The sequence below is a fragment of the Barbus barbus genome, assembly GCF_936440315.1.
Source record: "Barbus barbus genome assembly, chromosome: 19".
Taxonomy (NCBI): Eukaryota; Metazoa; Chordata; class Actinopteri; order Cypriniformes; family Cyprinidae; genus Barbus; species Barbus barbus.
This window is the reverse complement of record NC_136747.1, coordinates 19,539,632-19,566,009: the sequence shown is the minus strand read 5'-3', so window position 1 is coordinate 19,566,009 and position 26,378 is coordinate 19,539,632. Positions and strand designations below refer to the sequence as shown.

General features: G+C 36.0%; 1 protein-coding gene across 2 annotated transcripts; it reads left to right on the top strand.

Annotated features, from left to right (window-relative positions):
* Positions 1-1,150: 1,150 nt before the first annotated feature.
* On the top strand, positions 1,151-25,297 carry cspg5b (chondroitin sulfate proteoglycan 5b). Of its 2 annotated transcripts, XM_079441601.1 has the most exons (7): positions 1,156-1,655; positions 9,807-10,638; positions 15,130-15,318; positions 16,559-16,634; positions 17,186-17,242; positions 22,101-22,226; positions 24,493-25,292. In XM_079441601.1, exons 1-7 carry the CDS (start codon positions 1,556-1,558, stop codon positions 24,781-24,783), a joined length of 1,671 nt encoding a protein of 556 aa, XP_079297727.1. In that variant the 5' UTR covers positions 1,156-1,555; the 3' UTR covers positions 24,784-25,292. The 2 variants fall into 2 exon arrangements, with proteins under 2 accessions (XP_079297728.1, XP_079297727.1); XM_079441602.1 differs by lacking the exon at positions 17,186-17,242 and having other exon boundaries at positions 1,151-1,655; positions 24,493-25,297.
* The last annotated feature ends 1,081 nt before the right edge of the window (positions 25,298-26,378 follow it).

The following is a 26,378-nucleotide window of genomic DNA, read 5'->3' as shown; positions in this document are numbered from 1 at the left end:
AAGCAATAGCCAAAAATACATTGTATGGGTCAAAATTATCGATTTTTCTTTTATGCCAAAAATTATTAGGATATTAAGTAAAGATCATGTTCCATGAAGATATTTTGTAAATTCCTTACTGTAAATATATCAAAACTTTATTTTTTTAATAGTAATTTGCATTGCTAAGAACTTCATTTGGACAACTTTAAAGGTGATTTTCTCAATATTTAGATTTTTTTGCACCCTCAGATTCCAGATTTTCAAATAGTTGTATCTTGGCCAAATACTGTCTTATCTTAACCATACATCAATGGAAAGCTTATTTATTCAGCTTTCAGATGATGTATAAATCTCAATTTCGAAAAATTGACACTTAAGACTGGTTTTGTGGTCCAGGGTCACAATTGCATATCGCTTACATTCACTTTTTACAGGACCCCTGCCTAACAGAAATAACATTTCTTGTCTGACACTTGTTTTGACACATGGTATCAACATGAGCATGAAGATAGACACAGAAGAAGCTTCTAGAACAGAATTAACAGATGAAGTCATTTTCCATCAGCACAAAATTACTAAAACCTAAAATGACAACAAAAATATGAATTAAAAGCAATTTTAAAATATTTATAAATGCTATAATTTTACTTAAACTATAATAAAACGAAACGAAAACTACAGAATTACTAAAACTTAATATGCAAACTATAAATATTAAAATAAAACCTAATTCTACATTTTCATAAATACAATTTGTAATTATATAATCCACGTAATACTGGTTAAAAAATACAAATTTTCCCTTTGACCAAGGATAATTTCTACAGATTGCTCTGATTTCAGAAGAAACTTGTTATGGAGTGTCCCTCCCCTCTAAACAGTGTTTACTTATGTTTGGACTGGCGTCAATGGGTGACCCAATTTCGGACGCTTTGTTCGGGGGAGCCGCCTGCATCAGTTTTGTACCTCAATTCAAAGAGCTCAGTTACATTTTTTTTTATAATGAAACCATTTCTATGTGAATATTTTATATCTAAGCGAATTTAAGTGCATCTGGGGACCGTAAATGTTAAATATTTACTCCTGAGCTGATTGACTTTTTCAGTGATTCTATTACATATGACACAAATTGTGTCGGGAACAAAGAGGCGCATGCGCAGATGACTTCACATCAACCGTGAGTTGGACTGGAATATAAAAGTGTGCGCGCGGAGTCCGCTGGAAGCCTGCTGTAGTCTGTGGCACCGACACTCTCCGCTTCCTCAGTGGACGCCTGATACTGGCTGTCATTGCTAATGGGACAGATTTAACTGTCTTGGCATCTTGTTGGAGTTGGATAAGAGATGACGGGTCCCTAGCGGCACTAAGGGTGGCCTGAATCTCAACCAAAGAGGAATAACAACTGAAGACAACATCCGAAGTTGGCATGAAGCAGCGCGCTTCGTAACGCAATCTAAGGAAATTTTGTATCCAGGATTATTGCTCGAATTCTCTCAAATTTCTTCCGTATGACTATATCTTAAATAGAAGATCCACCGGTTTATTTGAAGTGTTTTGGAAGACAGTTTGTGTCATGATGCACTCCAGGCGCACGTTGTTTTCTGCAGGCTGGGAGTCGGTGGTGCTGTCCAGCGTCCTGCTTCTTCACATCGCTCCTTTGTGTGTTAATGGTGGTGAGCATTATTATACAATCTTTCTAAATGCCTGCCTTTCCTGCATTTAACAGACCTTCGTAGTTTTTTTTTTTTCTTTTTTTCTGTGACGTGTTGGAGCTTTTTAGGGTATAAACTGTGCAAATTTTAAACAGATCCACTATCGGATGTAGCCATAAATGGGTGTTTACATGTGAATGAACTTTAAGTTATGTAATAAATTGTTAGCACTTACTTAATAACGAAATACTGACGTTTTACATAACTGAGAGAAAATGTTTTACACACAGCCTTTTTTTTCTAAACCTTATTAGTATTTTTTATAAATATGTAAATGTCTTTAAAAAAAATTTATGTAGTAATTCATGGCTAATCATTGACCAAATAATTTACTCGATTTAATACTTTGTATAAAACATGTATTATGTATTTTATACTGGATAATAGAAAACGTACTTTTGTCTTGAAAAAAATGCTCATGACTTTTTCATGTGCATCTTTTAACTGCAGCTGTATTTGATGCTTCATTTTTAAATCTAAGTTTAAGTTTACCAAATAATGCACATATATTTAAGGAATAAGAGGGGATTCAAGATTTTGATTTGTCACATACACAATTATACAGAGTATAACCAGCAGTGAAATGTAGGTCAGGTCCGCTCCAAGGACAGTGCAATTATAAAGTATACAAATATTAAGAGAAGAAAAGTAGAAAAAATAAAATAAAAGAATAAAATAAAATAAAAGATAAGATAAGATAAAAAATATAAATGTGCAGGTCAGTATGTTGTTGACTTAAATAGTAATAAGAGGAATGTGCAAAAATAATGTGCAAAAAAGTTGTACAGGGTATTTAAATAGCAGCAATATGAGGTAGAGAAAAATTATGAATAGCTTATTGATATGGTGATATTTACATGGAGTCAAGTGATGTTATGAGACAGGGGGTGACCTTTTTTTATGGTCTTTTAAAAAAAATTGTTGCTGAGCAACAGCATCTGAAGACTAGGTCAGCTGGCTTTGCAGCATGAGTACCAAACTATCACGTTGGCGTGGTTGACCTGCATCACACTACTGTTGCCTTGGCCTAACTGATGACTGTGTAAAGCAGGACATTATCGTTTGCATAAGAAGCTTTAAACGTTTGCACTTAGCTGAACCTCCGACCTCTAGGCAGACTTCCCTAAATCTATGTGTTATCGCATCACTGACTCTTCAGTGACATGCATCTTTCATCAACACAGGACGTTAAGCAAGCACGCTCTGCTGAGAAAACTGACCTAAGCACTCATAATGGCCTTATAAATAGCTTTTATTTGCTTTTTAAAATCATTAACAATTAACAAATCCAGTGCTCTTGTTTTTGTTTGTGGGGGTGGGAACATGTAAATGGTACACTTGCTCTAACATGTTGCTGGAGTTATTGATTAACACACTTCCTGGTAAACGATGATTGACAGTATTGATTAGCCATAGACTGCAGAAGGTGGGTTTTAAAATAGTGGTCTACTGATATGAATTTTTTTATGGCTGATGCAGATATTGAGGTGGCCATTAAATATGATATATTACACGATTGTATTTAAATAACATGCATAATATTTGCTGCAAAGACACTGCTTATTTAATAATAAAATATTTATTTTTAAAATGGATAAATATGAAACAAATTTAAACTTGCTAAAGTGTAAACCTGTTTATTTTACAGATTTATTTTTTCAACTTGATTCTGTAATCTTATTACAGTACTTCACACAAATAAAGTAGTTAAAAACATGAATAAAAAGGAAGTAAACACTGTAACCAACAGTGCATTCAGTTATATGGTAAGTTTGTGCTCAGCGGGAATCGTATTTTTCACAAATAAAGGACAGGTGAGGTTAATTGTACATACAATAAAGCGTGACATAATATGAATATGATGGAGGCCAACTGGATATAGCATCGTTTGAAATCAAGAATTTAAAGTTTACGTCCACATCAGCACAAAGGTGCTGGCATTCTTGGCCCTGTCAAAATAAAAGTTCTTTCTGAAACATTGGCTGCACTGGAAAAAAAAAAAAAAACAACATATCGGCTGAGACTGGTAAGTGGACAAATCGGTTGACTACATCACTCGAGTCAACACAATCAAAATGGACTTTTTTGTATGCACTGTTCCTGTGGCACTTCTTCCATAAAGTGAATGATTAATCCATGCACATTATTCCAAACAAAAATATGTCATCTTAATCTAAATTTGTTGTTGTTGTTTTTTTAAACCCATTACCTCCCACCACTTGTGAAAAATGCCACTTTTTACAATCCATCAATTCTCTAAATAAAATACTGCCCTCAATATCCCCATTGAATGTCATTATCCTTTCAGAAATGTCACATCATTTTATAATGAAGTCAACTCGGAGAATTCAGTCAAACCACTTTTCATAGCTGTTCATTCAGCTGAAATGTGTTGTGTATTGTTGCCAGTTGCTATTATTCCCTCTTTTACTTATATTTGGTGTTTCTTTTGTTGTTATGTTAAACTAGGGACAATCATTACTATAATTGAACATGCGTTGCTAGTGCCTAGCTTAAATTTGTGGGCAAGCTGTGACAAAAGACTGTTACTCTTCTTTGTTGTTTTTGCCAAGACTTGGCACTCGCATCCCCAACCTTAGGAGAGCAAGAGAGGGAAATAAAAAGTGACAAGCAAGATGCATTTACAAAAACGTGCACAGTCTTTGAACCATGTCTGTCTTGATGTTTATTTTAAAACGTCTAAAACCAGCCTTGGATAATTTCTTTAGGGTACTTTATCACTAAACTTGCTTAGATCCTTTCCATGCATGGCACAAGAGAGCCATCTGCCACTGCGGTCTCATAACAGCAGAGACTGTCAATGAGCATTAGCGTCAACGAGCTAGTGTTAGCGCCCGCCTAGCCTGCCCGTATGGAGCTCCCAGTGAGGGCCAACGGTATTTATCCTGCCAGAAGCTGACACTAGAGCCACCTACACTGTTGGAAACTTATGGAACTACACAACCTGTTGGACACTTGCTGCTTTTCAGCATCTGTGCAGTAAAACATTACAGTTGAATTAATCATGTCGCTGTTGATCCAGTTTTGTACTTGTTAAACTCAATGACGTTTCTAGACACACAAGTAGACCAGTCTCTTTCAAACACTTGATGCTGTGCACACACATTGACCATGTGCACATGCACTAAAATATTCTTACATCACTTGGAATTTGGACATTCTGATTATAAGCCAGTAATGCAAAAGCATTAAAGGGTTACGACACCCCAAAATAAAAATGTTGTCATTGATCACTTACCCCCATGTCGTTCCAAACCCGTAAAAGCTTCGTTCGTCTTCGGAACACATTTTAAGATATTTTGGGTGAAAACCGGGAGGCTTGTGACTGTACCATTGACTGCCAAGTAAATAACACTATCAAGGCCAAGAAAAGTATGAAAGACATCGCCAAAATAGTCCATCTGCCATCAGTGGTTCAACCGTAATGTTATGAAGCTACAAGAATACTTTTTATACGCAAAGAAAACAATGGACTATTTTGGCGATGTCTTTCATACTTTTCTGGCCCTTGACAGTGTTATTTACTTGGCAGTCAATGGGACAGTCACAAGCCTCCCGGTTTTCACCCAAAATATCTTAAATTGTGTTCCGAAGACAAACAAAGCTTTTACAGGTTTGGAACGACATGGGGGTAAGTGATTAATGACAACATTTTATTTTGGGGGTGGCGCAACCTTTTAACCTGATGAAGACAAAGTTCTGATTTCGAGAAATCCACGCATGACAGCTTGCATACACCAATATTAATCAGAATTTTTTTTAACTCTACAAGCATTAATTGAAAATCGGTCATTTAAATGTGCATTTCCACATGAAAGCGATTCTTTATTTCTTCTATATTTTACATGTATAATATTTTATAATTTTAAAGTTAAAATAAATTTTATAGCTAAAATTTTAAATGATTATTTTAGTAAATTATCTATATTTTACAATGTTAATGTGAATAACTAAAATTATTATTTATTAAAAGCTATTTATTAATTAATCTTAATGCTTAATCAGTAAAAGTTGTGTAAGAAAGGTGTAAAAAATTATCAGCTATTGAATGATAACGTTCTGTTTACTATAAACATGCAACATATGTCATCTGATGCTTTAAATGCTCAAGCTCTTTAAAGTCAGGTGATTTCTGACTGGCTTTGAAAATGTTTTCAACGTCATTGTCATTATAGTTGTGGTGTGAAAAAATTACAACTTTATAGTTATAGATACCATTCTTTAACTTTTGCATTCTTTGAATTTCATTAATAAAAAAAATGCTACAATAAATATTAAAGCCATACTGTTTATGAATGGTGAAACAAACAATTGGCTTTCCCTCTTAAATTGAGATTAGAGTGAACTGGAATTTTTTTTAACTGATCTTCTGTAATCTGCTCAAATTCTCATTACTGGCTCATGCATGTGCCCAAACTAACATTTCATTTATCTGATACATTATCTCAACACATTGAGTGCAGTTTTTGTCCCGAATATTTAATTTAGGTGGCATAACTATTAATGGGTCATGCTGTACAACAGTAGCACAGGTTGGGGTGGGGCATGGAGTTGGCACTATTAATTCACCAGGTCTGGCATCTCTATATGTCTGTTTGGCTTTACACTGATACTGCTGTGAACCTGCACCCTATCCCTGATGCCAAGGACGTCCATGCCAGCTTCCCTGCCAAACAGCATCAAAGTACTATTTATAACTAAACACATGGGTGCCATTGTGGATTTTATTCAGTAGAGTTTAGAATGTCACTTGCCTTTAGGGTACCAAGTCATCAGATTTGAAGTTAAGGTGAGGTGAGTTAAATGGTAAGTTGTCTCTTACATATAGAGCATTCGCTGCATAATAGAGGAAATTGGCAGGCCTACATGGCATCTGCGCCCACAGAAATTAGAACGGTCGTCATTCACAAAGTCTCTGCCATTTGCATTTTAAAGTTGCGATGAAATGGAAAAAGTGACAGATACTTTCTTCTGTATGGTGCTGTACATCCAAAATGGATTATAAAAAAATGTAGATCAGGATGTTGATCGGATGGAGGAAGATCTGATTGCAAGCTTGCAGCCAATTGTAAGAATGGTTTAAAGGGATAGTTCACCCAAAAATGAAAATTCTGTCATTAATTACTCACCCTCATGTCATTCCAAACCCGTAAGACCTTCAGAACAGAAATTAAGATATTTTTGATGAGATACGAGAGCTTACTGACCCTCCATAGGCAGCAACGCAACTGACATGTTCAAGACCCAGAAATGTATTAGGACATCATTAAAATAGTCCATGTGACATCAGTGGTTCAACCTTAATTTTATGAAGCTACGAGAGTAATTTTTGTGCACAAAGAAAACAAAAATAAAGAATTTATTCAACAATATCTTCCCTTCAGCTCTCAGATTTCATAAAAATGATCTTAATTTGTGTTCCGAAGATGAATGATGGTCTTATGTGTTTGGAACGACATGAGGGTGAGTAATTAATGACAGAATTATCATTTTTGGGTGAACTATCCCTTTAAGCAGACTAAATGATAGTCCTGCATACATCACCAGACCGAAGTCATTTCTGGTGAAAATCGATTTAAGGCAACAACAACAAAAAAAAGAAGTTGAAACTGTGATGGATGAACTGTTCACAAAAAGATCAATAAAATGCGTTTTGAAAATTGATGATTTGTCATTTTGTGCTGACTTTAAATACCGGTACTTCAGCTAATTTAATTATGGTTTCAACTACAAGAAGTTATTCACCTAGAAATCTTCAGTTAAACAAAAAAAGAATATATTTTAAAATGCCTTTTGTGCACTCACATAAAGCCAATGAGATCCAGTGTTGTTTTGGGCTTGTATTTTATAGACAAATACATTCTTCTAAATATTTTCTTTTGTTCTCTATTCATAATTCCATATAACCCTTTCTGCCACTGTAATTCTATTCTTAATACATTTTCTGAGTGCATGGATGTTTTCCCTGAGATTACATGGATGTATTCCCTCAGATTACAGGTCTGTTTGGGTCATCAGAGATCGAGGGAGAGAAAGATAGTACGAGGGATGAGAGATTTGCAATTTTCCATGCTCTGCAACAAGTATTTTTTCTCCCCTCAAGAGCATTACATAAGCAAATAATGTCAACCAGAGACAGAGGAAGAACGTGTGCTGCTTTTTTAATGAAGGTGAAGAGAGAATATTAAGATATTCAACAGTACAGTGTTGCTTTACAGTATTGTAGCACTGAAGTTTGATGTTTAGATTGGTCTTCCTTGATCATCATTTATTTGTATTCTGATTTGATTCAGATTTTATGTGTTGTTGATTGTAAATAGAGGCCAAGAGCACAGTAAGAGAATGAAGACAGCATACTTTCACACACACATTTAAATGTCTCACTGGTGAGGTCATGAGAAAATACTTCTCTTCCCTATTTCTTTCTCACTCTTGATCATCTTATCCCCCTTTTTTCTCACTATCCCCCTCTCTCTTGCAGTCTTGACTTGCTTACTAAATAGGCGACAGAAATCCTTCTCAAAGGCTTTGGCACTGGTCTTCAAATGGGCGGAAGAAGAAACACACTCTCACTGTCACTTTTTCTCATCTTCACTCCATTATAGCATGTGTTTTGTGTTATTTTTCTTTCAACAAGACTCTTTCCCCCAACCTCTCTTTTCTGTCAGCTGACCCCTTGGCAAGGAGTTATGCAAATCAAAACTACTGTTTTCCTCTTGTAGCCTCTCTCTTGCTCTGTCTTTGAGGGCTGACTGTGTTTTATTCTCATCAGTCCAATGTAGCATTTAACTTTTAAATATTTCAAAATAAAAGTAGAAGGAGCAAACTGTTGCTTTGAAATGAAACTTTAGTGGTCGGAAACTAGATAAGAATTGAACAGAACACTTGAACATCACGTGAAGTATGTGAGAAATTATTTATGCACCCACTGCCATCTCCGTTACCCTCTCAGGGGGGATTGTGTGAATAAATGAATGGGAGAAAAAGAGGAAGTGAATCAAGTGGAGAGGACAGAAGGGTCTCTGTTTTACATGGCTTTTGAGTTGTTCCAAAATGGAAGCCCCTTTACATTGCTTCTTGGCAACTGTGTGTGAGTGAGTATCTGTTAGGGGTTGATGTGTGACTTGGAATTAATTTACAATAAAGAAGAATTAAACCAAGAATGCCCATGGAAACGGAATTTCACACTGTCAGTCAAATACTTAAAGTCGATTGCTAAAAGACAATCTGTAAAAATTGACTGGGAACGTTCCTCAGATCTACTTTTTGTTACCATTTTAATTTAAATGCTCAAGCAGAATCTAAGTGGGATTTGCCAATTGGTCACAAACACTTTTTATATATACGTGTATTTTGTGTTATTGTTTTAAATGTTCAGATTTTTTTTATTGGTATGAAAAGATGTCTATTTTAAATGAAAATTCAAAAGAACATCTTGTATGTATCTTGAGTATATAGTATTAGAATGATTTCATAAGGATCATGTGACACTTAAGACTGGAATAAGGGATGTTAAAAATTCAGATTTGCAACAATGGAATAATATTTAAAAATATTAAAATGGAAGGCATTTCAATCTTTTTTATTTCAATCAGGGATTTCCACATGTGTTCATATTTGAGGTAGATTGCATTAGATTGGTTTACAGTATCAGTAAAAGATAATCAATTAGGTCAGTGAGATTTTCCAGTGCTAAAGAGGAATTCCCCATTGTGTGTTTATCTTTGTGCATTAAAGCTTACCCATCCAGACTGACCAATGCAAGTCTCAACCTACAACCCTTAATCCTAATCTGAATCCCAATCCTAGCCCAGGCTCAGGGGGTGCATTAATAAATCAGAGCTGCTAATCCAGCTACCACAAGCCGCTTTGGAAAGAAATCTGGGGCCTCATGCACAGCAGTGTATAATTAAGCAGATTTGTCTGGGTGTGTGTGATACAGAGTATATATTATGTCTTTTGTTCTCTCTCAGCATGAGTTGCAGAGTTTGCAGTATAGCAATGCGTGCTTCAGAATGTGTTCTTATACAGATAAATAAATAAATAAAAGAGTTTGTGACTAACTTTTATTATTATTTATTTGTTTTCCAGGCAGTTCATTTATCTCCAATTCTACTGGCACCAATTCCTCACACCTGAATGGGGTAGGGTTTAAGCCTGCACTTCCTGGTGAAGCCACACCTATTGTCCAGGCCCAAGTTCACTCTCGAAAACCACGAGCTGGAGAAGAGACAGGCAGTGGTGGAGAAACCTCAACCAGTACTGTTGATTCGGCCGAAAGGGAACGCCTCAAAGATCTGACAATAGATGGCATGGCTGCCCGGCTGCCCACGCTGGCTGAACCCCGGATACGTGGCCTGTCCCAGCTGGATTTTAACGAGGAAAGAATCGAGGACAGCTCCCCGCGCTGGAGGAGCAAGAGACTACAAGCAGATGGAACGTTGTTAGATCTTGTCACGAGTCCTCCTCCTGAGTCCACCTCTTCCCAACCAGAAGAAGTTATCACGGTCAATTTTTACAATCCTTCTCACCAACAGCATGTTCTTGATCCTCCTACTTGGTTTCAGGAGCTCCAGGGTGGAAATCCAACCTCCTGGACCCTTTCTGATTTTTATGATTATCTGTCACCTGACTATTCGCCCACTGAAGTTTACCTAGAGGAGAGCCAACCAACGCCACCTGACATGGAAGATGAAAATGTTCCTCTCATTGCCAGAGCAATTCCCTCCAACACTAGAGTTATTACCTCTGATGATGGATCTGGAGAAACTTCACCTGGAGCATCGGATGTGCTCAACTCTGAGTGTCTTTATGGATTTGTGCTTTACAATGGCACATGTATCTCGTCATGCGACATCTTCCCCAGTTACTGCTTCAATGGAGGACAGTGCTATGTGGTTGACAGTATTGGCGCTTTTTGCCGGTAAGATGCACACATACACGTGTTAAGGCCCATTCACACCAAGAACGATAACTGTAATGACAAGTATATAAGCATCCTCAACAACGCAAAACAATGTTCTGTTTTTATAAGCATGCATTGAAGTTATGTCATCTGCAGCTTTAAATGTCGAGTGGAATCTGATTGGCTGTCAATGTCTTCATTGTTCGTCATCTGGAAGAAAAAATTATTCTAATGACATTGTATGGTGTGTAGTTATTATTCTTGTTGTGAACAGGTCTTAATCATAATGCAATCAGTTTACTTAAATTGAAGAAAACTTTTCCATACAATTAATTTAAGTTTGTACAAAAAGTCCAATTAAACAAATATTGATTTTGCGATGCTGCTTCATGAAGCTTCAAAATTTGTCAAAATATGTTGTTTCGAATAAGTGTTTCAGGACTTGTATCAAACTGGAGTCACTTGATTTCAGCAAATGAGTTTTATGTCATACTTTGTTGAAACTACAATGTGTTAATGTGGTGAACCTATGAACCAGTGTCTAATGTGGTTTTATAGTTTACGTTCAGTTTTAATTAGTCATGTGTATTTAATGGAACAGTGGAGAGTAATTGGCCTGCTTAGCCAACACAAAAAAACATACAAAACAAGATCTACAAATTAATGGAAGAACACAAGTAATACAGTACATACACCTAATATTTAACATTTAATAGATTACACTTTTCATCTAAATATTTCAATTGGTTTGTGAAAGGTGTCGTACATGTTTGAGTTGTATTTTATAATGTGTAAGGAATGTGGAAAGCGTCAATGGCATCTGATCAAACGTTCATAATGAGTTTGAAGATGTAACTCAATCCTTCAGTCATGTTCTTGCATCTGTTCATGGTGGGGGCTTATGATTTACATCAAATGTTGGGATTAAAGAGGGACTGAGTCTCAGTTGAAGACATCTCTTGGGAATAGTAGTAAATGGCCTACCCTCAATGATCTTGAAACTGGGCCAAGCTCATGCAAACATGTGGGACGGGGCTAACCAGGTCATGCACGCAATTTTACACTGTACGGAAGTTACCACAGGGTTTATAGGAAAGCTTTTTGGCCTTTATTTTTAAATGGCTAATGTAACAACACTCTACCATATATAAAACAAATAAGATATATAATATATATAGCATATATATATAGCATATATATATATATATATATATATATATATATATATATATATATATATATAGTTTAAGTTCTTCAGCCGTTGTGTTAGTTGCTGCTACGAGAACATGAAGACGTCTTGCTGTAGAAATGTTTGGTGACAAAACTATGCCAACAGTGCACTTATTCAGTTTATTATTTTCCCGCCATCTGCTAGACATATCAATGATCATTAGCTGTTGCCTTAAATATACTTCATCCAGTATGTGCTGTGCAGTTGGGTAGAACAGAATGACCCAGTTATTTTCATCAATGTCCTTCAGTAACACTTTCCTGGTGCCTTCAAAAGCCTATTTCTTGGTAATTCATAGCGACAAGGTTTAAAAATGCCATACCTTATTACTATTAGTGTGAATTTTCTAATCGTTATCCAGCGCCCAATGCCAAAACCATGAACATTTTTTAATATATAAAAATTCTAACGGATCTCATAAATGTGACATTTATGTCACACAACTATGGCTGTATTTCTTATTTCCCAGTTGCCTTTTTTTTTGGAAACTGCACTCCATATAGTAGTGAACCAGATTTAATTTAAAATTCACAAGAACTGGACATTGTCAAAAGTGGAAGGAGTGACGAGACAGGAAACTATTTGCAAAGCAACTTTAGAATACAAAATGTGAAGCTATATACATAAACTATTATTAATTACAAATACTTTTACAAAACACCAAAGAACTGTAAATGACTTTCAAATTTTTAACTAATTTCAGTAATGAAGATTGACGTACACATTCTGTTGTTTCTTTTTTTCAGAAATGTATTCAATCAGAAGATTGCTTTAATACTGATATATATCTCATTCTTGAGATGATGGGTTGAATTCCTGTATGCATGTTAAGAATATTTAGCATTTGTCTCACAAACAACTGCTATAATTTCAGTTCCACACTTCAAGCCTGTCATCATGGCTTGGCATCATATCACTCTATACTAAATCAGCATCCACTACTGCCACAACTCTGCTCAGAGGCCAGTGCAGAACCTTATTAAACATTTGCTCAAAGAGATTTGGGTCAGAGCCCAGATCTGTGAATGTGTGTGTTTCAGTTTAAGAGCTAAAGACCTGACTCAAGCTGGTGCTTTGGACCATAATAGTGAGGTTCTGAGAATCTTATTCGTGTATAGTGAAGCCTCAAGGCTATATGATGTGATGTGTTAAGCTGTGTATTTGAGCAGATGACTACTCGCTCCACACTGGAGACTGCGACACCCTTATCCACAGCTTTAAAGTCAGAATGAAATCAGCACGGACTCTTTCTTTCCTGCCTTATTATAAATGATCAGTGCTCATTATCCCATAGAAAAAAATAGTTGGACTTTGTGATCTTGCTATAGTCAAATATTTTTATTTATTTTAACAACAACAATCTATTTTACCAATTTATTGATTTATTATAATAACAATATAAACTAAGGAAAAATTAAAAATTATTTAATTATAATTTAATTATATTAAATTATTTACTGATCAATTTTTTATTTGTCTTTTTTTTGTGATTTTTTTTTTTATAATAAATTAGGAAAATCCTATTCAATCCTGCTCTTAAACTGAATGTAAAAGTAACTTTCAGTCAGGCACTGTATTTTGATGTGTGGCACACACCGCAGGGTTAACTTGTCAATCGCTAAGAGAAGGCATAACAGGGTACTGTCTACATTAACGAGGTCAGTGCTATTAGAAAAATCAAGGTTTCCATTTGTAGGGCACGTAAATAGTGAACTATTAGATGAACGTAAAGTTTGTGGGGTGGAGGTGGTGGGGGTCTGGTCAATGGGTGCATTTTCTGATAGTGAATGTGTTTGTGTAGCGCCGCCAATGGTTTACACTAAATGGATGGGCAGTTAGTATTAGACCATAAAACTAAGTTTCAAATTTATATTTTTAGGCTAAATAGTAAACATGGCCTACATGCACACTGAGCAATGATTTCCTGCATGTGCACTATTGATTGGCCTTTCACTCACTACGAAATGTACCCATAGGCTACAGAGTGTAAGTATATATTTGTGATTTGTGCTTGCCCAGCATCATATGGCATGTCTGTTAGTTTAAAGGGTTACTCCACCCCAAAATGAAAAATGATAAAGTCGTTATTCATCCAAGTTTTCATCTAAAGTATCTTAAATTGTGTTCGAAGACGAACAAAGCTTTTACAGCTTTGGAACGACATGGGTGTAAGTGATTAACAACAAAATTTTCATTTTGGGGTGGAGTAACCCTTTAATGATTTATGCTTTGGCTTCATTTGAAACAATTCTTTTTGCTCCGCCAAAAAATGTTTTACTTGCAATATTTTGTCTAAAATGTAAGTTACTCAATAGTAACTTCTTCTTTATTAAACTGTTGTATAAAAGCAATATCAGCACAGCTGTCTACCTGTGTCTCAATCAATGAACCATATGGGCTGAAATATATTACATAATAGAAAAATAATAGATCCAGCATCCGATAATATATCGAGAACCTCAGACACACTGACAACACTGGTTAATGAGAGAATTTGTAAATCTATTTTAGAAGCTGTGAACTGAGCACAGCTCAGGTGCTGTATTCTCTGTGGGACCGGCACTAATAGAGGAGCGCATGCATGTCCTTGACAGGGCCATCTGTCCAGTCATGCAGCTGTAAGCTCTGCTGTAACCTTGCAGTAGAATCATAGCAATGATAAATGGGTCAACAGGCCACACAACACACTTATACTGTACAACACTCTCACTTTCTTTCATCTTCGCACAGATGTGTTTTATGGCCAGTTTGTTTGTGTCATTTGCATTAACACACAAACTCCCCTTTAGACTTATTTTTCTACATTCATTGTTACTGTTGCCAATAGTTTCCCATACAAGTAGGAAAAATATTAAATGAGATTTCCCTCTATAGTTACAAAATATTCTCAGATTTTATTCCAAACTAATTCAAGATTTTTACATTTTACTTAAGCCCATGTTTTAATATAACACTTACGTGACTTTTTATAATGATTTTAGGAGAAATCTGTTAGCCAAAATAGTACTTGTGTCTCCTGATCAATGAAAAAGCAAAATTTGGACAATAAAATGATCTAAATCAGTCTAGTGCCTAATCTATTGCATTTCCATTCAGTTTCTTTCGCATTTGAAAGTTCTTTGGTTATTTCTGAAAGATTTCCTTCTGTGTTCATATAGACTGCACTATCCCAAATGTCTGTCATTAAATTATCACAGAAGTGAATTATTATATATTAATTCCAGTTTTGACTATTGCTAAACTTCCTCTTTTCTAACACCTCTCTCTGTTGTTTGTAGGTGTAACATTCAGGAGTATATCTGGAACAAGGGCTCCAGGTGCGAGTCAGTCATTTCAGATTTCCAAGTGATGTGTATAGCGGTGGGCGGAGCTGCCATCATGTTGCTCCTCCTCTTCATGGTTGTAGTCTTTTTCTCCAAGAGGATGCACGTGCTTAAGATTGAAAACAGACGACTTCGCAAGCACAGGTGACACTTGCATGTAAAAACACACTTTTTAGAGTCTTAGTTTAAGATCTGATGGTTTAAATATCAGTTGATTGAGCTGAATACACTGTTGCACATTTACGCTGGAGTACAATAAAATGTACAGTGTTAACATGGGCTTTGAACACAATGATGTCACCCTTGTTTTCTAAAAGTAGGCCAATCTGTCAGTGCTACACGAGAGAGTGACCTATATACCGTGCAGCCAAAGGCATTTAAACACAGTCCAAGAGAGGGGTGAGATGGAGCGCAGAGGAGTGGAAGAGAAGGGAGAATAGGAGGGGAGCATAGTAATGAAGACAAGATGACAACAGTGAAAAGTGATTTAGGTTGAGTTTTAACTGCTCATCAGGACCATCTGCTGCAGGTAACACCTGTGTGCATGTGTGCTTGTAGCAGAAACAATTTGAGCTTTTAATCCACTGCATGCAAATAAAGTAATAATGCTTTTAACATTTTTGATCAAATAAATGCAGTTTTGGTGAGCGCAAAGCCCCCTTCACACTGCCAGCGACATGCAGTGACAAAGTGACATGTTCCAGCTTATTTCAGGGGAGAACTGGCGATTTCCGGCCACATGACCAATGGTGACAGGATGTGGGCATGTCCAGTGCAGCAGATTTTTTACTTTATACAAGAGAGTATTATGTAGACTTTATGTATAGCGACTTTCAGGAGCAGCAACCAATAGGAGTAAAGACTTTGGCTAATGATACACGGGGCAACTTTTTGAGCAATTTTGCTTGGGCACTTTCCCATCGAGAATGGATGACAAATTTCTATCTGGACACTTTAGATCAGTCGCTGGCCCTGTTTCTCACCTGGTTGCCTGTTGATACCACACTGCCCAAAGTTGCCTGGCAACATTGCTCAAAAAGTTGCCCCGTGTATCATTAGCCTGTGTCACACGTCACCGTCTTGAGTGCAGGTAAGACAGGACACAGAATTGATGACATGATTTCACTTTTATTATTGTCTATATGTACAAATATAATAAAATGATGCATGGAAAAGAAACCATTGACAGTTTCAGTGAGTTTGATTCATACATTGATAGTTTTTGTTGATTATATGATATATAGTTAAGAACTGGTGCAGTTCATTTTGAAAGTTTTCTCTAAATAATGTTCAAGAAAACTTATAATTTTTAAAATTCAGAGAATGTTTTTTTATTATTTTGTTTTATTAAAATGATCTGTTGGTGTTTCTCTCTGTCCTTCAGTAAGTTCCACCCAAAGTCGGAGCAGCACATCGATAACTTCTCGCTGTCCACTGTCACAGAGGGCTCTCAGGCAAATGTAAGGAAACTGCGTGACACCCCAACTAACCTCCCCCATGCCTGTGCTTTGGCTTACTATGATAACATTATGTGTCAGGTAACTTTCCTTTCCTCTCTTCCCCTCTGTTTTCCTGTGCATGAGTACAGAAGGTATAAAGTGCTCACTCTCTCTTTCGATTTAGGCGGTATGCTTATTGTCTTATACCTTTCTTCATGTTGGGATTCTCTCTTTTCCACTCTTCTTTATCATTAAGATGAGAAATAGAAACACCATCCTCTTCATCCCTTCTGTCATTGACTTGCATGTGCCACCTAAGGTCATGTGAAGTACTACAGGCTGCATGAAGCATTGGAGAAACTGGATTATTCTATGTGTTTAAACATACTGATCATATCAGCGGTTGTGTAGAGCGGTCAATGCAATACAATGCAACTTGTCTTATACAAGGTACAAAGAATATAGTCAATATCTCCTGAGGCTGAGGTGTCAATTAATTAAGAGGGCATAATATAACGAAATACCAGAAGTGTGTTAGTAGAGTAATCCTCTCTCGCCACCCCACTCCTTAGAAAACCATGAGCAGATACACGTGGGAATATAAACCTAAAGAAGATCCCTGCAGCGAGGTAAGAGGACTCAATCTGACCTCCTCCCAGTGTGCTTTGATACCCTACTGATTCAAATAAAACTCTTTAATCCTGTAGCTTCATTATTACTCACCTTAAAAGTCTGCTAGCGTTTACTTACTATGAAATGACATGGACAAGTATTATTAGATTTAGAGGTTTAATATAGACGCTTCCTCACCATAGTTGCTTTTGTGACTTTTTAGTGTGATTCCTGCAATTTAACATCCTGCTAGTGAACGCAGTGTGTCACTGTCAGCTGTTAACCTCCTCACATCATTCAAAGCACTAACAACATGGCCACCTTGGAGAAATTTGTGTTGACTACTGGTCAACATACTCTGTTCTAAGGAAATATCGGTACTATATGATTTATTGATGGTATTGTTTATTTGTATTATCTGATATCAACTATCTAATTGTGCATTTCCTCTGTTACATGTCTTGATAACGTAAAAACAAATATGAAATAATATGAATTGGTAAATATACTCTAAAAAAAAATCTATAATATATATCTTTTTAAACTGTACATTTTGGCATAAATAGTCAAAATTATGAGACACATATATCAAATGAGACACTGAGGCACTTTGTCATAATTATGATATAAAAAAAATTATATATATATATATATATATATATATATATATATATATATATATATATATATATATATATATATATATGTATATTGAAGTTATGAAATAAGTCCTTTATTCAAAGTCATTTATTTTTTTAAATGATTTGTTTGTAGCGGTCTATTTTAAATTTTATTTAGAAGAAATATTAAAGTGATTGGAATTAAAAACTGGAAATATATTTAACAGCTTATTGAAATTTAAGGTCACATTTTATTTTAAGGTCAGATTTTCACTATTAACAAATGATGACTTTTTCCTCAAACTCCTAATTTGCTGCTTATTAATAGTTAGTAAGGTAGTTGTTACTTTTTGGGTACTATTAGGGATGTAGAATATGGTCATGAAGAATATATGCATTATAAGTACTAGTAAACAGACAATAAGTTAATAATAGGTATGCTAATAAGTAGTTAAAAGTTAGAATTGGTCCCCATACTTAAGTGTTACCAAATTAAACTTAATATTGAAGCATCCCTAATTAATCTCAATAGCGATTTACAAAAATAACTGCCTTTTGATATCATGACATTGACAGTATATGAACAGATGAATAAAAAAGGGAGAAACATTTCAACTTTGTGTGAAAAAGATCTGTGCTCCCATCTGGGGGTCATCTTTCAGAGTAGATCGTCATGAATAAATGTTCCACAAACAGACTCCAACCTATTCCTTCAGTTGAGCATGTAACATTTGATCTTTAAAAGAGGACCAAACAGCGGTATTACTGCTATATTCACCTGTTACCCTGCAGTACCTGGTGAACCTTGAACTTGTCAGATCCTGTTCTCCTGCATTTTGATTTAGGCCAATTGTATATTCTCATGTGAAACTCAAACCTAGTCTAGTTTCTGATGATCTTTTGATTGTGTGGGGGTTGTATTGAATTGTATTTCACAAATGAAATTTCTTCATCTCGTTCAATTCCGCCAGTCCATTCCCCCAGTGAGTTCATAGTGGAAGAGACTCTTTTATGATTAAAAGAGTTTGACAGCTTCACTGTGCAACAGGGAGGAGAAATAGAGCAAGACTGAGATGAAGCAAGAAATGAGGGATGATTGATGACAGAACATAGACGAAAGAGCTATGAAAATATCCCTAGGTGACTTTGTTTACTTGTGAGTTGTTTACTGCCTCCGGGGAGAATCTATTTGACATTTTCCATCTTCTCTCTCTTGAGAATGAGTATTTACACGTCTGATTTCGGCAGCATGAATAGTCTTCTTTTCTTTCCTCCCCATGGCATGTACAATCATTGCCTTTGTGGTTCCAAAAGGGATATCACAGGTAGCAAGTTGTACAAAAAAAACTTTGCTTTTAAGCAACTTGTTGTGATGACAAGCATTAGTGCACAGCAGTAAACATTGCTTAATGCCTTCTGAATAAGGTTTACTGTTACTGCTGGTTATACAGTTTATGTAACCATTATCCTTATAGTGTGTTGCTGTTTCTTGCGAAATTGTAAAAACTGCCAATATCCCTTGAAATTCCTGGTTGTGGATCAGTTTATGCTTTGAAGTTTACCCTTTACTCCACTCAGCTGTGAAGTAAAAACTGAATTCAGATCCACGCTCTCACCTCATTAACAGTTTTGTTTGTTATGGTGCCTTGTTTACATCTGGTATTAACATCCAGTGATCCGACAAGCAGCTTGAGGTGTAAACTGCATTCAGTGCATTCAGTCTTCATATGTAACATCCCATTTCCACCAAAGTTATGACAGAAATTTTTTTATTGAAATACTAAGAATCTCATAATTGACTTTTGGCCTTTGATCTCATAACTGTGACTTAATTATGAGAGAATTATGATGTTAATTATGAGAGTCAAATGTGACTAAAGCCAAAACTGACATACTATCTCATAATTGACTTTGAATGTCAATTTTGACTTTTGATCTCATAATTCACTTGGTATGACATTTGGATTTGGTTTGACATTTTCACAAGATGTATGCCAAAATATCAGTAGTCACATAATTGACTTTGAATGTCAGTTTTGACTTTTGATCTCATATTGAAGTCTTGGTATCTCATAATTGACTTGGTATGTCAGTCTTGACATTTGGCATAATTTTGAATCTTTCATAATACATCTTGTGACAAAAGTCAAAATTATGACAGTCAAAACTGAGATTGTCAATTATGACTTATCTCATAATTGACTTGTTACAAAGTCATAATTACAAAATGTCATCTTCGAGTCATAAGTTGAAATTATCATTTTGAATTATGTCATAATTGTCTTATTTTGACTTTTTATAATTGATTTTTGTTGAAATTGAACCACAGTTATCATAATTTTAAATTCTCATAATTGTCTTATTTTGACTTTTTATAATTTTTTTTTTTTCTGGTGATAGAAATTGACTTCCAAACAGACGATTTAAGTCACAGACTGACGCATAATTGCACTAAAAATAGAGGCTCACCTAAATATGACAACTTTATCATTTACTCTCCCTCATTCCATTCCATTCAGTCATTAGGGGGCTGTCAAGCTCCAAAACGAACCATAGCTATCAGAAATGACTATATGACTGTTATCAGGGCCGGCGCGTGCATATAGGCGAACTATGGCAGCACAGTCAGGGCAGCAAAAGGGATATATATTTTAGTTTATCTTTTGGGCATTCGTTTGGAATTATTGCACTCATATCAACAAGTTATCACCCCTTAGTTATTCTAAATTGAAATGAACTTTGCTTCATAGTAATGCCGCTCCCGTACTCCCGCGCCGCCCCCCACCTGAGCGGCATCAATAGAGCAGATTCTCTACAATGAACAAAACAAGAAACAGAATACACAAGCTGGGCCCCCTTGCTCTCAAAGATGTTTTAGTTTTAGTTTCGTTTTTGAAATTCAAAAACGTATGAAAACATGTATGAAAAAACATGTATGAAAACATGAATAATCTTTTCTTTTAATGCGGTCCGCTGTGATCATGTAAAGTGAATGTTATACAGTCTCTTGCTCGAGACTAAAAAAAAAAAAACGAGTTCGGAAGAGATACTGTTTCTCGAACGCGATTCGGAGAGAAACACAGACAAATGCGTTTCATCCATTCTTTCAGAGAATGTAGAGTAATGTATAGGCTACATGTTTATATGTTGTATTAAGAACTGCAGGCCTATATATTTGACGAAAATAAAGGCAATTAGGCAATTTCAAAATAAATGAAAAATCGTTTTCTAATTAATCTCAGCATGCTCACTGCTCCGGGTGTGTGTTCACGGTGTGTGTGTGTTCACTGCTGTGTGTGTGCATGTTGGATGGGTTAAATGCAGAGCACGGATTCTGAGTATGGGTCACCATACTTGGCCGTTTGTCACGTCACTTTCACTTTAATTTTGTGTTGCTAGTCAATAAACTTGAAATTAAACTGTTTTTGGTCTGCGCTCTAGAAGTGTTGTTAATTCTGCTAAACTTTAATTACTAAAACTAAAATTAAAACGAAAACTAAACTGTATAAAAACTAGGCAAGAAAACTGTAAAAAAATAAAAAAATAAAAACTAAACTAAAATTAACCAAATTATTAAAAAATAAAAGCGAAACTGAAATTTATAGCAAAAATTGAAAGCAATATTAAAATAAAAACGAATTTAAAAATGCAAAACTATAATAACCCTGACACCAACTTCTTTCATTGGAGGAAGGGGATCCGCCAAATGAGATAATCGGAATTCAGAGGTGCAGATCCAGGCCGGGTTTGTTCAGATTAAGCACACCAGCTGTTTTGCGCTGCTCATCGGGAATTCTCTCAAATCTTCCTATGGCCACTTCAGGCTTGTACACTTAATTTGTGTTTGCAGCTATACTAGTGGTTATTTATTTTTTTATTATTTGTTTTTACGTTGCGGGGGGTGGGGGGGGGGGGGGGGGGGGGGTAAATAATCAGAAAACATGCCCATGTCTGCTTTCATTTTAATGCAGTTGTATCAATAAACAAATTATCCAGTCTTTCGCATGCATCTTTAAAATCGTATTTAATTATGAGAGTGAAGTGGTGGCGGCACGGCAGGGTTTTGCCTAGAGCTGTAGTTGAGCTTGCGCCGGCCCTGGCTGTTATGCACTGATAGTTTTGTGTGTGATTGCATTGGAAGTGGTCACGGGAAACACATTTGAGATGTTAATTCCAGGTGTAAAAGGGTGGAGTGAAAGATTTTGTTATTTTTTCTCCTCATTGTCATCTTGTGTGTATGTGTGTTGCTTTGCAGGATTGCACTTGCAAAGAAGATCCATGCAAATGTCCCCCTAAAGAGGACGAGTCTTTGAACAACCAGAACTCGCTCACGCCAAAACTGGAAAACGACAAGGCCGCCACAGAAGACAATGCGGAGGAGGTAAACTCAATGCAGAACAACATTAACAACGTGTAGTAACATCCTTTTGCCACATGCTGGCGCTGTGACTGTAGCAAGACACACATTTGACACCTTGAAATTACTAAAATACCCTAATTAGTGGACTAAACATTGACATGGCACTCTTCCTTGCATTCACCTCAAGATGGCTCAATGTGGGCTTCAAAACACACAAACAAAGCACTGAACTAGCATGCTAACTTATGTTTGTACTCTGTCATCACACGGTGGAGTTCCTACCGCCAGAGTACCTTACCAGCACATTGGCGCTGCCACATTCACCTTGTCCTCGCTTGCTGTCCCTGCTGATGTCACGCTGCATCGTGTTATGCCAAGCTTTGTTACACTGTGTTCCGCTAAGTCACGCTACGCTATGAAACACTTCACCCCACAACCCAAAGGTTTAGCCACCAGGTTTTCAACCTTTGACCTTCAGTCTTCACCACTATCACCTTCTGAACTCCTGTCTGTCCTGCCTTTCTCAAGTCAGCATGCATTGGTGTTCTTTCGTATAACAAACAAAACGTCTGTGGGAAATAATGTAGCTATTTAGACTGTGTAAAAAAAAAAAATTCTGAGATTTGTAGATGTTTGTTTACTTATTCAGTGCATATGTCTGAATATATATACAAATAATGCTTGGATTAATATTTATATGCAGTATCATACAGTTTTAATGCGCATTGTGTCTTGAAACTAATTGATTTCTAATTATTTTGGTGTATTGACTTTTCTTTTTTACTTTTTTTTTTTTTTTTAGAAAGCAAATGAAAATAAATAAAGCCAGTTTGTTTGGAATAAAACATTTTACCAGTACCAAATTGAGTGCCAGTGTATTCCTGAACTCCACCGCTCGTTTTGACTCCTTTTGGCTTTCACTGCTCCTCCTCACTCTTTTGCTTTGCATCTGTGCATGGCTTTAGCGTTCCTCAGGTACTGCTAACCATACTGGACATTTCACCCTCATATCAATGCTTCATTGTAAGACTGTCCTGACTTTACATTTTTAGGTTTGTATAACAAAACGTGAATACTTTTCATGACATTTGCCATTTGCTGTCCAGTCTGGCTGTGAGTTGGCAAAGAAAGTTTGAAAAAATGGCTACAAATCCATATAACATAACTAAATTAAAACATGTCACTGTTTATAAGTTTTCCTCTTTTTAACATTAATTTGATTTATGTTTTTATAATTGATTAAATTTTACAAAATTATTTTAGATTTCATTTTTTATATATATATTTAAGAATGTTCACAAAAAAAAAAAACTTGGGGTCTGTAAGATTTATTTGAAAAATTCTACTTTTATTCAGCAAGGATGCATTAAATTGAAAAGATTTTACACACAGTATTTCAGATACATGCTGTTCTTTTGAACTTGCCATTCATAAAAGAGTCCTGAAAAAGTGTAATGGTTTCCACTCAGTCTGCACTGTATGCAGCACAACTGTTTAAAGCTGTGATAATAAAATCAAATCAGCTTATTAGAATGATTTCTGTAAGATCTTGACACTTAAGAAAATTCGGCTAAATTAATTTGAAAATGTATTGAAATTGAAAAGCAGTTATTTTAAATTGTACTAATATTTCACAATATCACTCTTTGTACTGTAGAGACTTTCAAAAACAACAATCTTACTGATCCCAAACCTCTGAATGTGAATATAGTAGAACTGGGCTAATCTAAGAAATTAATTACTGATACAACAATTAGACATTTAAATTGAATTTGGTGTCTAATGCTATATTTTTGCATAGCAATGATATGCAAACTGCTAGAAACTAGCGGGCACTCAGTCTAGTAAATTTGACAGTTGGAAATGAGCCACAAAATAAGGTATTACAAAGGTTTTGAAAAGATTAAGCACCCCTCTACTTAAACAAAGGATTGCACTTCACTTGCGCTCTGTTCAGCTTGATAATACAAGATCAATTCCTGCAACACTGATTACTTGCCCATGCCCACCTCATAGTTTGTGCCAACACTCAAATCACTCGATAATGCTCAAAAAACAATGACCTAATAGTTTCCTCTATTCCCTTTGACTTTAAATAATTTTAGTGCCGGGAGGAAGTTGTTATCAATTTATGCACTTTATTTGTTAAATCTCTATGCTTTTCTTTAAGTATGGGTTTACCATGTGTTTGTCTGTGTAATTGTGTTATATGTGATTTGTTTTATTCCTGTTTGTGTTGTTATGCTTGTGTACTTGTACCTGTGCCTTTGTATGTGTGTGTGTCCAGGGTGGTGTGACCATCGACTTAGAGTTGCTTCTCCCCAAAGAGGCGAAAATGCTCCCCGAGACAAGCCCCCCACTGCACTACAACGTCTTTCTCTACAAGCTCCCCAAATCCCCTAAAAAGTCCCCTGTGCTGCGCCGGCCTCCTGGCAGATCTGTACAGGGGAGGCCTCTGTCCCAGCTCTGCCCGAGACGCTGCTCCGAACCCAGCTACAGCCCCATTAGCACACGTTCCCTTCCGGGAGTGCTGTCCGGCTCATCCAGCCCTCACCTGGGCACGGCCTACACACCTTAACACCAGTGCAAGCTTCAACACTGACTGATGTACAAACATGGCAAATTTATCCCACATGACCGTGACAAATTTAAGAGACAATGATTGGTAATGAGTGAGAGTCTTGTGGATGAACAAGACATGAATTGGGAGGCAGGTGAAAAGTATTGGCCTTGACAGAAACAAAACCACACAGCAGCACAATTAAGGTTAGTAGATGATAAATGGTGAGATGAAGTAGAATTTTTGTGCAACAGGCGTATAAAGGGAAAATAAGTCAAGAAACTGTTCATTTGGTATTACAGACACACACGGATGTCAGATGTGTTATTGTGCCAAGTTTTATGTTTTATATTTTGTAAAAGAGCACATTCATATTCATACACATGCATTCACAGAAATGATAGAACCTGTAAACATTCAGGGCAAACAAACAACTTGATAACTATTATTATTAACAAGGTGCTTTTTGTGTGTTGTTCATGTTAGATTAATACTTTCACTAAGAATAAAGAATTTTAGAATTGTTTAGATCTGACATTGTTGTTATTGGTTCCTTGGACAAAATGGGGTCGTTTTTGAAAATTTTGAATGCAAGTTGTGGTTGCTATTTTCCATGGAAACCCAGAACCACATTGTAAAGGGAAAATTCAAGGTGGAAAAAATGTCTTGAAATTTTCCTGAGTACTAAAAAAATGTTTTCTCTCGCTTTGATTTTTTTTTTTTCTCTACTGAAAAACTTCTCTCTTTGTTCCTGTCAAAAGTAAACATGAGAGAAAAAAAGTCCTTAACTTCATTAAGTGTTAGTTCCTTGCTCAGCCTACATGCTAAGAATTTGTTCTTTCTCCAAAAAAATGTTTTCTCTCTCCCAAGAAAGTTTTGCTGGACAAAAGGGAGGTTTAGGTAGACCAACAATTTAAAAAAAACATAACACATATGTATATCATTATCATAATACAAGGTTTTACAAATCGTTAAATCAAGTTACATATATAATCTATGTAACTTGATTTAACGATTTGTAAAACCTTGTATTATTCAAGAAGAAATCAACATAAGTAGGAATTAGATTTCATGCTTATTAAAATAGTGCCACTTGTGGCATGCTAAAAGTTTTTTTTTTCTCGTGTTGCATCTTGAAGAAAAAAAAATAGAAAATTTGCAGAGAGAGAACAAAGTTTTTGGTGTAGAAAATAAATGGAGTGAGAAATAGTTTTGGGAGAGAAATGTTTTGGAAAAAAAATGATTTGGACTCAGGAAGGATCAAACATACATTTTTGTTGATGTTACAAAACACGACGTATCAAAATTGAAGTTCAGAGTTGTCTTGAACGGGCAGTGTGCATGTGAAGACTGCCGGATGTATGCTGATAATCTAAACTAATACCATGTTCTCTAATCAAGTCCTCGACAAAACACTTCAATGCTAATTTATGTTATTCTGCTCAAGCCAAAACCATCTTACAAAGAAAAACTGGGTCAGTTGCTCTCCCAGCGTTCACGCCATCAAAGCAAGTCAAAAGCAAGGGATGGCATGCACAGACTGCTGAAATAAAAGACCGTCTCAGAAGAGTAAAGGGCTCTTGAGCTCACTACTAAGACAAAAAGATTTCTGA

Bases quoted from the DNA above. Each gene is read 5' to 3' on its own strand.
- cspg5b (XM_079441601.1), top strand. From the start codon at position 1,556: ATGATGCACTCCAGGCGCACGTTGTTTTCTGCAGGCTGGGAGTCGGTG. The intron at 1,656-9,806 runs GTGAGCATTATT...TTTGTTTTCCAG, and splicing joins TCCTTTGTGTGTTAATGGTG to GCAGTTCATTTATCTCCAAT. The intron at 15,319-16,558 runs GTGACACTTGCA...TCTGTCCTTCAG, and splicing joins AGACGACTTCGCAAGCACAG to TAAGTTCCACCCAAAGTCGG.